This window comes from Crinia signifera, chromosome 2, assembly GCF_055691185.1.
Source record: "Crinia signifera chromosome 2, ASM5569118v1, whole genome shotgun sequence".
In the NCBI taxonomy this organism is placed as follows: domain Eukaryota; kingdom Metazoa; phylum Chordata; class Amphibia; order Anura; family Myobatrachidae; genus Crinia; species Crinia signifera.
The window spans coordinates 191,910,516-191,923,350 of record NC_139218.1 but is presented as its reverse complement, the minus strand read 5'-3'; the positions used below and the strand labels follow the sequence as shown (position 1 = coordinate 191,923,350).

General features: G+C 47.1%; 1 protein-coding gene across 1 annotated transcript in view; it reads left to right on the top strand.

Annotated features, from left to right (window-relative positions):
- LOC146058470 (uncharacterized) overlaps positions 1 to 12,835 on the top strand; it is a 61,052-nt gene that overhangs the window by 35,033 nt on the left and 13,184 nt on the right. Inside the window, exon 4 of the mRNA XM_083170761.1 lies at positions 12,009 to 12,099. Coding sequence (XP_083026887.1) covers positions 12,009 to 12,099 — 91 coding nt within the window. The remainder of the gene's footprint in view (positions 1 to 12,008; positions 12,100 to 12,835) is intronic.

The window sequence follows — 12,835 nt, the reverse complement described above, 5'->3', positions numbered from 1 at the left end:
CCCCCCCCCCCCCAACTTCTCTGATCCCTGCCCAGCAGCAAATTCTCTGATCCCTGCCCCCCACCAAAGTCTCTGATCCCTGCCCCAAACCCCTTCCCTCTGACTTCAACCTTGTGACCATGTCAACCTAATGCATGTCGACCTTTTTCATGTGTGGACCTTTTTCAATTCGAACAATAGTGGTCAACTTTTTAACTGTCCACCTAGACACTGTTGACCTAACAATCGCGTACCTTAGTGCAGAGCTGTGTTTGGATAATCTTGCAGTCACAGCTGGAATTGTCTTACACATATCTTAAGGCGGATGCGATTTGAGCTTCCGATTTTGAATATATATAGTCGCAGAAAAGTTAGAACAAATCACACATTGTGTATACAGCTTGTGCTGCCGATGCATGTCCATGTGGGATCAGCATCACAAATATTGACTATATTTCAGTGGCATAACTTCCAGAAGCAATGGAGTCACCTGCCTCCTAGCTCCAAGCCCTGAAGGGGCATCTGCAAGTACAGCAGCACCTGTTCAGTTCACCTTGGACTCCAAATGTGGCCTCTGCTTTCCAATGAAGCTCTGTGGCGCACCTACTCTATCCCAGGAGCCATGCTAATATCTGCAATAGGGGACAGGCCAGCTCCCACCTGGTACCATTCAGCCTGCCCTGCAGCAAGTGACGATGCACCTGGCGAGATGGAACTCACTGGTGAATACTGGTTTCAAATGCTTGTGAGTCTGACCCACCGGTCATTCTAAAAAAACTGTAGCTGGAGCCCTGCAAATTCACTGTTAGCTCCGGTACACACACACACTCACACACACACACACACACACACACACATATTATATGGTTTTCCCTTTTTTTAGGAGGAGAGGCACTAAACTGCAACTTGACTTTGGGCGATTGGAATGAACTTAACGCCTCTGCTATATTGCATAGAGCAGTGTTCTTCAACCACTGTGCCCTGGCACACTGGTGTGCCTTGAGCTGTCCTCAAGTGTGCCCCCAGATCTAAGGATGTCCAAACCAGTTTATAGCCACCACCAGTTCAACTGTTATTTACTGGTCTCTTCTTTTCATGTAGCTGTGAGGACCAGTGTGATTTTTTTTTTTTTTTTTATATGGGGGCCAATAGTTTTGTTTGTTTTTTCCTGTGGGGGCCAATGTGTTTTGCCCTGTGGGAATCTCATGGTGTGCCTTGGCAGTTTTAAAATCTTATTTAGTGTCGCGCAAGGTAAAAAGGTTGGAAATCACTGGCATAGAGTATAGTGCTCTAGTATAGTCAAAATCGTCAGTAAATATAGTAAAGATTGTATTGGTTATGGGTTCTGGGGAGATTAAGTGAAATCCCATAGTCAAAATCGTACACAGCCAAAATCTCACCGTGTGTCTCATCTTTACCTGAAAGGGAGGATCTTGTTATAGAGCCTACAGTACACAGTTTGAATGTAGTGGCACAAAGGATAAAACCATACCACTGTCCATAACATTGAACTGTCAACGTACAGATGTAGCCAGCATCATATCCATAGTGCTGGCAGAGGCTGACAAAGTGTGTGGTCAGTGGAAGGGGACGCGTGAGCTTCTCACACTCTTGCGTGTCCCATTGCTGAGAATGGGACGCGCAAGCATCTTGTGCGCACTCCCCATTCTGGCAGATGGGGCAGGGGCGGCGCACACTGGCGGATGGCGATCAGATCGCCAGGTGCCACTCTAATGAGAGTGGCTCCGCCTCCATCTATAAGCTATTTTTACAATGTGGGAATGCTCTGCTCCTGATTTTCTTCACTTTTTTTATAGCTTGCAATACTGTACCTTGAGCTAAATGTTAATTGATACTACAATACTCTTTCAAACATCAATTAATTAGTTGAGGGTTTGCAACGGTAGAATAAGTAAAGAGAAACTGAATACTCTTACATGGTTAATATGGTTTATAATGGCAGTCTGGTGCAAAAAACAAAGTACAAAAAAATTCATGCAGGTGTAAGGTAGACGTATGAGTAAAACATAGAACTTAGGTAGTTTAAACCACTAGGATATGGGCTGGCATGAATAATCATCACATGACTTAGGGGGTTATTCAGAGCTGGTGGCTGGTGTGTAAATTCGCGTGATGATCAAGTATTGAATGAATGTGCATCCGCATGAATCATAGCGTGCATGTGCAAGGTCAAACAGTGACAAAATACTAATTACAGTCCCCTCAGCATTTGGATATGATAACACACCATTTTCTGGAAGTATCAGAAAAAATGCAGGCGTGCCCAGCCATTCTTAGCTAGGGTGTGTGACATCAGCTTCAGCCTTGGAGCCAGATGCACTAAGCTTCAAAAGTGATAAAACGGAGAGTGATAAACGACTAACCAATCAGCTCCTGCCTGACATTTTTCAAACACAGTCTGTGACATGGCAGGTAGGAGCTGATTGGCTGGCTGTTTATCACTCTCCATTTTTATCACTTTTAAAGCTTAGTGCATCTGGCCCTTGATCAGCCTGCCTCTGTCACCTTACCACACCGTTCCCTTAAATTTAAACTTACTGTAAATATAATCTTAAATAAGTAATAGCTAACTGTTTCTTCTCCCAAATGTATGTCTCTGTTACTTAATTTATTAGATATTTCTTATTATTATTATTGTTGTTACATTGTTGGCAAATTATTTGTATAAATAACACAAATCATCCGATAAATGGTTTAAGGATTTACACTTCAGTGCCACAACTGCTTAGCTAGGGTGGCGGTCAATGGGGTGTCACTTGGCATAAACACCCACAAACTTCTGGACAGCCCATTGCCACCCAACACCCAGAAACGATCACTAACCCCCCCCCCCCCGACCTTTCCACAACTCTGCGATAGGCCAGGCTAATTGAGGCCAGAGCAGAAGTCACACAGCTTTCCTGAAAACGCCTGTGCAGGCCTGCGTTTTCCCTGACACTCCCAGATAACCACCCTCAAATGGCTTCCTGTAAATCATACGGCTTGAGATAATAAATGCTGAATTTTGTCACGTCTGTCGTCGCGCTTGTGTAATGTGATCTGTATGCATGCACAGTCATTCAGTAATCGATCTCTGTGTGAATCCGCACAACAACAATCAGTTCTAAACCCTCTTGGTGTGAACTCCTGGACTAACTAAAGAGACTTCCCAATCTTTTGGGCCGGAATTGCAGCGTACATGATGTCATGATATACTGTAGGAACAAAACTGAGCAAGATTTTGCAGGGTGCCTAGAGCCCTAGATATGTCTCTGTCAGTGAATGAGAAAGAAAGAGCTCACAAGCTGATTTTTAACTTTATGCACAAAAGACAATGCAAGATACACATTTGTGTTACTCATAGGCATTTCTATAATACACCCATATATAATAGAGACCTTTTTAGGCACAGCAGTCTATAATTTGTGACTTTCCGCCAATAGGCATTCGGTGAGTGGTGGAATGCATTAAATGCAAAATGCAATGCTTGATGCATGCCGCCAGACATTAGAAAATGTGCAGAAGCCTATATATCAAAAACTATGGAGGGATGGAATGGTGACAACAAGGGATTGTCAGGAAAAATTATCATTAAATTAAAATAGAGCATTTCCCCAGATTATAATGCATAATAAATAACATTGGCCCTTATTCTGATCGGTGCGGCCGGATCCGAATATGCGGCCAGCACTGTGCGTCCTAAACCCCGCCTTCCATACGGATCGCCAACTCCGTCCGTACGCGGTAAGAAGCTGGCCGAATGGACCGCACGTGTATTTCTCATGAATACACCTCCTCCATCTCAGGGAACCTCCCCCATCATTCGATGGTCGCAGACCATCGAATGCAGGACCGAGCGGCCAGGCAGCTCAGACCACACGGGCATTTCTCCGTGCAAAAGTAGGGATCTGGGCGGGCAGCTGACATCCGGCAATGTCATATGTCCCCCCCCTACACGTGCGTCACGGCCGCATTACCATACGTACGCCCAGCGTTTGCATGGGAACGACCATGAAACGCGGGGTGTAAACATATGGTAATGAGCCCAAATAGCCCTTCACACCCCTCTCCACCCCCTGTTCGTAGTGTACACATTTCATGCGGAATGTGGCCGTGCGTCCCGCTCGCACATGCGCAGAGACGCCTCTGCACATGCGCAGACACAAAACATCAGCGGCACGAACGCACGTGGATATTACTGCACCAACCAGAATAAGGGCCATTGTTTTCCTGTTTCTTATGTATGCTATGAATGTAGACAAAATATATCACACCCATACAGTATATTATGTGGTTATTAGGCTGATTTTTCTGCAAGAGCTCTTCACTGACTAAAATCCAATGAATCCTATCATTGTGGCGGTTTGCTATACATCTGTCTTTGAATAGGAATATGTTATATATAGTGCTATAGACTAGTATTGCAAGGTGCGGGACTCTGTATGTATCAAAACGCAAAAAATATACTGCAGAAACAGCTGCGTAATTTAGAGGATTGTTATGCTGTAAAACAGGGGTTCTTAAACTCGGTCCTCGTGACCTCACACAGTTCATGTTTTCCAGGTAAGCTGGCAGGTCACAGGTGCATTCATTACTCATTGACACATTGTTTTCCTTGTGATTCTGTGAGGAGACCTGCAAAACATGCACTATATAGGGCGCTGAGGACCGAGTTTGAGAACCTGTGCTGTAAAATAATACTGTACATATGGATATTACTAGACGTGTAATAAATATAGCAGCTGGATCATGTGGTTACAATAGTCTAAGCAGGTGCAATCATGCTATGATCATCCTGTCTCAGACATTGCGTATTTATCTCTCAGGGGAGTATAAGCTTTACTGACAATGGAAATTGCTACCTCACCACTGAAACTGAAGGTGAAAATATTTCCAGTTAGTGGTGAGTCATGAGCATTAGAGTGTGAACTATACAGCTGCTCTTGGTGATATGTGACAGGTAGGGATAGTGCTAAAATGGCAGATATGTTTGGCTGTTTAAAACTAAGGGCCAGATGTACTAAGCTTGGAAAGTGATAAAATGGAGAGTGATAGTCATACTTACCTACTTTTGAAAACTAGTTTCAGAGAGATTATAGTTGGTAGTAGAATTTTGCACAGTGCCCCATTGAGGGGGTATGTCAAGCTCCACCCAAAGGGCGTGTCTAGTTCCATATATGGAGAGATTGTGAAAAGAGATTGTGAACGTGGCACCTAGAAGCATGGGAATCTCTTAAAATTACTTATATCCAAATGTAGATGAGCCCCAAAGCAGTTAGTAAGAGCTACTATACTTGCTAAAGTGCTTGGAATGGTGCTGATGATTCAATGTAAATGTCTTTCGTTCCTTTTTTCCAAAAAATGTAACAGTGTAATGTGGGCTAGGTGAAATGAGGGAGATTGCTAAGGCCCCTATACACTAGGCGATTTGGGCAAGATTTCACCCGATTCGGAGGAATCGGGCCGTGAAATTGGCCCAAATCACACATGTAGGGCCTAGGCAAACTGTCAGCCCCCCCCCCCCCCCCCCCCCAGTGCATCCTATGCAAACTGTCAGCCGCCCATCCCCCCTACCCCCCACTCCACTAGATGCAGCGTGGGAGTTCATAAATGCTGGCGGGTGAGCAGACAGGCAGGGAGCTGCAACCGCCAGTGTCCGTGCCTGGGAAGGGTGACACTGGCTAGAAGACAGCAGCAGCTGCCAGTGTCAGTGTCTGGGACACAGTCGGGCAAAGGCGGGTGGGGGCGGGTGTACAGGCGGGTGTGCGGGCAGCTAGGGAGCGGCAACCGTGTCCATGCCTGGGTCATTCGGCACAGGCGGGCAGGTGTCCGGGCGTCGGGCGGGCAGGTGTCCGGGCGTCGGACGGGCGGGCCGGTGTGCGGGCGGGCAGCAGCCGACGCTGACAGTGTCAGTGTAAGGCAGCTGCTGCACTCACCCACCAGGATAAGAACTGGGGGAGACCATGGTGGAGGTCAGAGCAGGACCTGTTGGTGAGGGCTTTTTGACTAGAGTCACGTAGGGGAAAGGCTACTTACTTCTAACTGACGTTATGGGCCCTACACACATGCCGATGTGTGCAGGGCTACCTAGCTATGCTAGGTCGGGCTGTGCTGCGCCGCTATAGCATAGCACACAGAGCTGACAGCCCACACACAGAGCGAGCTGTCAGCTCTGTGTGCTAAGCGAGCAGACAGCGCCAGTGTTCGCCGGTGGGAGAACACTGCCGATGCCGAGATTGATGGACACTGTCCATCAATCTCGGCTAGCGATAAAGACGCGCGGGGACGCGCACGGCTGCCGATACAGCCCCCATACATACACCGATGTGAGGGCATTTGCTAAGCGACTTTGCCAAACTAAGCAAAATCGCTTAGAAAATGCCTTAATATCGGCATGTGTGTAGGCCATATAAGTGTCCTCCTGGCTAGGCTGCTGTGTTTCTTTGCTGCACCTTGCCTCCTCAATACATTAACAGCATGTGGTGCCGCCCTCCAGTGACCCCCACCGCTGCCATCAGATTTAGCAAATCTTATGTGCAGCCAGGGCCGGCGCCACCACTAGGCAGCTTTAGGCAATTGCCTAGGGCGCCGGCTCTGGCTGCACATAAGATTTACTAAATCGTATGTGCAGCCTGGAGCCAGGCAGCGGGCGGGGGAAGCCGGGCAGAGGAGGAAGCTTCTGCCGCCAGGTACTAGAAATGCAAGCCGGGTGGAGGGAGCAACAGGGGCTGCGCAGGGAGCCACTGACTTCAGTGGGAGCAGGGAGCTGTGCAGGTAGCCGGGCAGGAGAAGACACTGCCCGGCTGCCGAACAGGGCGGGAGCAGAGCACTTAAAAAAATAAGCCCTTGAGCAAGCACTTAAAGCGAGCACTTTACTGTGGAGAGAAGCACTAGCACTTTAGTTATGTTACTGTAAATTTGTGCGGGCACATCGTGTGGAAGGACACGGAGAGCGGAGGCGGCCCTGCCCCATTGCAACTTTGCAAGCACTTTATGTGCACTGGGCTCTCACTCAGGGGCGTAACTAACTCTTTTGCGCCCCCCCTATTTTGCGCACGTTTTTCCGCCCCCCCCCCCGCACACACCTAACCTGCCTCCCCCCCCCCCTTCTTACCCGTACCTGTCCTGCGCCAGCGGTCTGCATCTCGCCCGGCTCTCTGCCGGGACCTGCCTGACCGTCATGTCACTCTTAGAAAATGGCTGCCCCATACTGCAGACAGAAAACTATCTACAGTATGGGGGCAGCCATTTTCTAATTGTCAGTTTTCATTGCAGCAGGAGCCGGCCAGGACCGTGACGTCAGGCAGGTCCCGGCAGAGAGCCGGGCGAGACACAGACCACGGGTAACTATAGCCCCGCAGCCCCCCCGGCGGCGCCCCCAATTTCTCTGCGCCCCCCCGCACCGCGGGGGCTGCGGAGCTATAGTTACGCCACTGCTCTCACTGCAGTAAAGCAGGGTTACAAAGTACTGAGGAGGTACTTAGAATTCCTTCCTGATTAGAAACTAAATAAGTATGTAATATTTATTTAAAAGTAAAAAGCCTGTATGCACTGAAAATATTGACTTAGTCAACTCCCAGTAATGCACTGCACACTAGTGCAGTCAGTGTGCCTTGGCACCCCATGCTCAGCACCATTAATCATTGTCACATTGGCAGATAGGTGAAGCTGCAGCACTACCCCACTCCCATGCACAAAACCTTTAACTTAGTTTTTATTAAAAACACATGCCAACCACAGGGGGGCCCTAGCTAGAGGGGGGCCCAGGGGTACTGACCCCTTTTGCCCCTTATTTAATCTGGCCCTGCAAGCACTACTGTATGAATACACCTACCAGCATTGGCATGCGCAGACCATTTTATTAGAGGTTTTACCATTGGAGGGGAGTGTTTATCACCACCTACTGGGCATGTCTATCTCCAAGCCGAACTATGATAGATGGCGACTGGCAGCATTAGAAAAAATAGGGGCGTGCTGAAGCTAGTGGCTGTATCCTTGGGCACTGCCTCACTGGCTTCAGTTGTATATTGATTGGATTTCAGGAGCCCTTTCATAAACTTTTATCAGTGTTAGGGGGGGGTTTCAATCTGGAATTCCAACTATCGGAACGTGCCAACAGTCGGAATCCCTGCCTGTTTTGGTATGATCCGACAGGAACACAACAGTCGGAATTCAATGTTCCGACTGCCGCGTGTCGGAAAGTCTGTGGATCAGCGAAAACAGCCGCGGATTGTTGAAAAGCAGCCATGAATTCGACAATCCGCTGCCGTTTCTGTCAAAACAGATACGACTTATCAGCAGCATTGAATAGGTGAGTTACCCATACAGTATTTCCCTTGTCAGAGAAATATTGGGCCTTATTCTAGTTCACTCTTTCTGACAAAATCCTTCTTAGATGGACAAAACCTTGTGCACTGCAGGTGGGGCAGATGTTACTTGTGCAGAGAGAATTAGATTTGGGTGGGGTTTTACTTCAAAGTGAGATCTATATTGCAGTGTAAATTTAAAGCAGTCAGTATTTACTCTGCACAGAAACAAAATAACTCACCCAAATCTAATTCTCTCTGCACATTTTACATCTGCCCCCCCCCCCCCCCCCAGTGCACATGGTTTTGTCCGTCTAAGAAGGAGTTTATCAGAAAGAGTGAACTAGAATAAGGCCCATTGGCACAGATTGATTCCAACATGAAGTCTTTCATTGCCAGATATACATGCCAATTAAAAGCACCCTTGGCTAGATTGGAGGGGTACTAATCCTAGCTGAAGGAGTCAACTGTACACATGGATACAGTATAGAAATATGGTGGGGGTGGGGAGAGGGGACTACACATGCTAATTCCAAACATAGGGGGTTATTCAGACCTGAGAACTACTCTGCTAATTTGCAGAGCCCTGCATGAAAGACCACCTTATCACTATGGCCCTTATTCTGAATCGGACGGTACGGCCCGCGTGCGGCCATACCGCCGATGTTTTTAGTCTGCACATGCGCAGAGGTCAATCTGCGCATGTGCAGCCCCATTCGCCGCAGACGTATTTCGTCCGCCGCAAAGGGGGCGTATAGGGGCGTGAGGGGCTTCATACCCTCATTTCCCTATGTATACGCCCCGCGTTTCATGGGCGTTCCCATGCAAACGCGGGGCGTATGCATGCTAATCAGGGTATGACGCCACTGATGGGGGCGGAAAGCTGACGTCGCCGGATGTCAGCTCTCAGCCCCCATACAAGCTATCACACGGACGATTGTCCGTGTGGTCTCAGCTTGCGGGAGCTGCTGTGGCGTGCGGCCCTGCCTTCGATGGTCGACGACCATCGAATGCAGGGGGCAGCTCCCACCATGGTGGAGGCGTACGCCCCACCATTTTTATGCGGATCGCCAGCCGTCCGTGTACGGACGGCCGTGGCGATCCGTCTCGTGGGCGGGGATTGGTTTGTGCGGCCGGAGCACCGTGTGCGGCTCCGGCCGCACCAACCAGAATAAGGGCCTATGAGAGGTTTGCAAAAATTTAGCAGATGGAAAATTAGCTGCAAATCCATTCACATCTCTCTCACCATTGAATGATTTTCCTACTGTGTGCAGTCTGCACAGAACCCAAAACCGCCTCAGCCAGTGCGATAGAAAGAGGCTGATCGGAGCCAGAGCTGACATCACATGCCCTTACTGAAAACGCATGGACGCGCCTGCATTTTCCTTGACACTCCCAGAAAAACATACGGTTACCATGCCCAAATGCCGGCTCCCTGTCAGTCAACTTGAGAACGGCTTGCAATTAAAAAAGACAATAGATTTAGCCACAGAATGGTCTTGCACATGTGTACAGTTGATCAATAATAGGCAGCCTGCAAATCCACAGCCCAATGATCAGGTCTAAATACAGTAAGAGGTGATATCAAACTGAGACTTCCTTTTAAATATATGTGACATGAGACAGAAGCAGAACAAAAATTACAACTCACCTACTGTATATATATTAAGCAGGGCTGGGCAACAGCGGCCCTCCAGATGTTGATGAACTACACATCCCAGCATGCCTTGCATCAGTTTCAGCATGGCCACATAGCAAAACTAATGCAAAGCATCCTGGGATGCGTAGTTCACTAACATCTGGAGGGCCGATGTTGCCCAGCCCTGATATTAAGTCATCAGTAGAGGGCCAACCTTGATGACGTTAACATGTTTAAAATGTCAACATCTTAAATGATGAGAGATAGAGTACCAGCCTATGAGCTACTTACTACCATGTTTGAAAAATACTGGCTGTGTTTGAAAAATAAGGAGCTTTTTGTTTCTTACTTTACCTCTCTCCACTATATCATCTTCCCAACTGAGCTACAGTATGGTTGCCGTTAAAGTAAGGGCAGACGGAAAAGTACTGTAAACCTACTTGACAGCATTGTAACATTGGGCCTTATTCAGGTTGGATGGAATATTCAATCCAACCTACAGTTTTCCAAAAATCACATATGCTAAACTAATTAGGACCATTTTCAAAATACCTTTGGTGTCGACATGCTGGTTGTCAACATGGTCACATGTCAACATGTAAATGTGAAATTATGAGTATTAAATATACTAAAGTTTCTAAAATGAAAAGAGGTGATGTTGCCCATATCAACCAATACAATTCTGTCTATCATTTCTCTATTGCATCCTAGAAAATGATAGCCATAATCTGATTTAGCTTTAATAAATTTACCCCTGACTCTCTATAATATGCCAATCCCATATTATGGGTTGGTTTCACAAACCCACACTCCATCATGTTGTGGACATAACAGATTGTGGGGGAGATGCTCTAAAGCGATAATGCAGTAGAAACCCCGTCATTGGTGTTTTTACTTCATTTTCGCATGCTCTAAAGCCCGCACACCAGGTCAGCGCTGCATAGGGAATCGCCAGCTTTTGATGGTGATATCCTATAGAAGCTTATGGGCTTCTCTCCACAGCACTGTGTGGCACGGATCCTTTCCAGCATGCCCCACGGCTGCAACACAAAGGACAGCTCTTAGAGTTATTCTTTGCTTTACTAATCGCATTTGTTAGAGCATATGAGAATGGTAGCCGGCGGAGGGGGGCAGTAAGGGGTGGCTGATGTTAGTACAGGTCGAGTATCCCGTATCCAAATATCCGTTATCCGAATTATTCCGAAATACGGACATTCCAGAAAGTGAAAAAAAATTATTTTTTTGCTAAAAACTCACTGGGGACATATGTAACAGCATCACTGGGGACATGATATGTAACTGGCACGGTATATGTGCAAGACAATGATTGCTTGGCATTCAAATTCAGTGCTGAGATAGTACACACATTTTGTTTCACGTTTTGAAACCTTGTTTTTTGAACAATTAAAATATGTTTGTGTGTATTTTATGTGGTAATAAAATATATTTGTGTGTATATTATGTGTTTATACAGCATAAATGCAAGATACTTCAAAATACATCATTGAAATATTAAAATATTCCGAAATACGGAATAATCCGTTATCCAAAATTCTCCTGGTCCCGAGCATTTTGGATACGGGATACTCAACCTGTATGAGATTAGTGGCAGTTTGGTAGCTGACAGAGGGGGGCAGCAGTAAGGGGCAGCTGATGTTAGAGCATATGAGATTAGTGGTGGTGTGGTAGCCGGCAGAGAAGGGGGGGGGCAGTAAGGGGTGGCTGATGTTAGTATACGATTAGTGGCGGTTTAGTAGCCGGCAGAGGGGGGCAGCAGTAAGGGGCGGCTGATGTTAGAGCATATGAGATTAGTGGTGGTGTGGTAGCCGACAGAGGGTGGGGGGGCAGTAAGGGGCGGCTGATGTTAGAGCATATGAGATTAGTGGTGATGTGGTAGTTGGCAGAGGGGTACAGTAAGGGGTGGGTGATGTTAGAGCACATGACATTAGTGGCGATGTTGTAGCCAACGGAGGGGGGGGGGGGGGGGCGGTAAGGGGCGGCTGATGTTAGAACATCCCACTCCGTAAATGTGCCACTTATATTCACTACTAAACTTGTCTTTTTTATTATTTGTTTTTTTACAGGCAATAAGCACATTTCTCTTTATTGCATATTCAGTTGAAATAAGCAAGAACAACAATTTCTGTTTTGAGATCAACAACTACAGCCGGATTGGTGAGCACAGGACTGTTACATTGTTCTGCTAATAGTATTTCTAACTTGTGTGGTGTCAGGGGCAGTGTTCCCTCTAAGCTGTGCACACGTGCGCGCGCACACAACTCGACGAGCGTGCGCACAGACATTACAACAGAGCGCACAAAGCAGCAGTGGTCCCTTTTTGCAGTTCTGGACTCAATTAATGTGTGTATCACCCATTAACTACATTGTGTGCTGTGTTTTGAATGTTTAAATGTTTAATATCATTTTGAAGTAAAGTTAACACAAATGCTGAACGTCATTTTCCAGTTATATATAAGTGAAGCACAAAATTTTTAATTTCCTTCCAAAGTTGCACAGCTAAATCTTTTGCCGCACACAGCCTTCGTAAAATTAGAGGGAACATTGGTCAGGGGGTAGGTGCAGTACAGGACGCAATGGCACCCAATTATGGGGCAGCATGTTGCACCCATATTGTGTGAGTGCCAAAGCCAGGATCTCCATCTTCCAACTGAGATTTCTTGCCATCAGCAATGGAGCTGCAATGTCAGTAACTTTATGGTTGCTCAACCAGCCAATGGTTGAATACAGTGTCACACAGTCAGTGCCATCACAAGAGGGGTGGAATGGGGGATGACACTAAAACTTTGGCTCCTGCTCAGTGACAGGAGCTCGGTGCTACACTGTAACAGTGCTACACTGCAGCATTTGTCTCTTGTCACTGTGTAGGAGCCGACACTGCAGCCTATGCCAT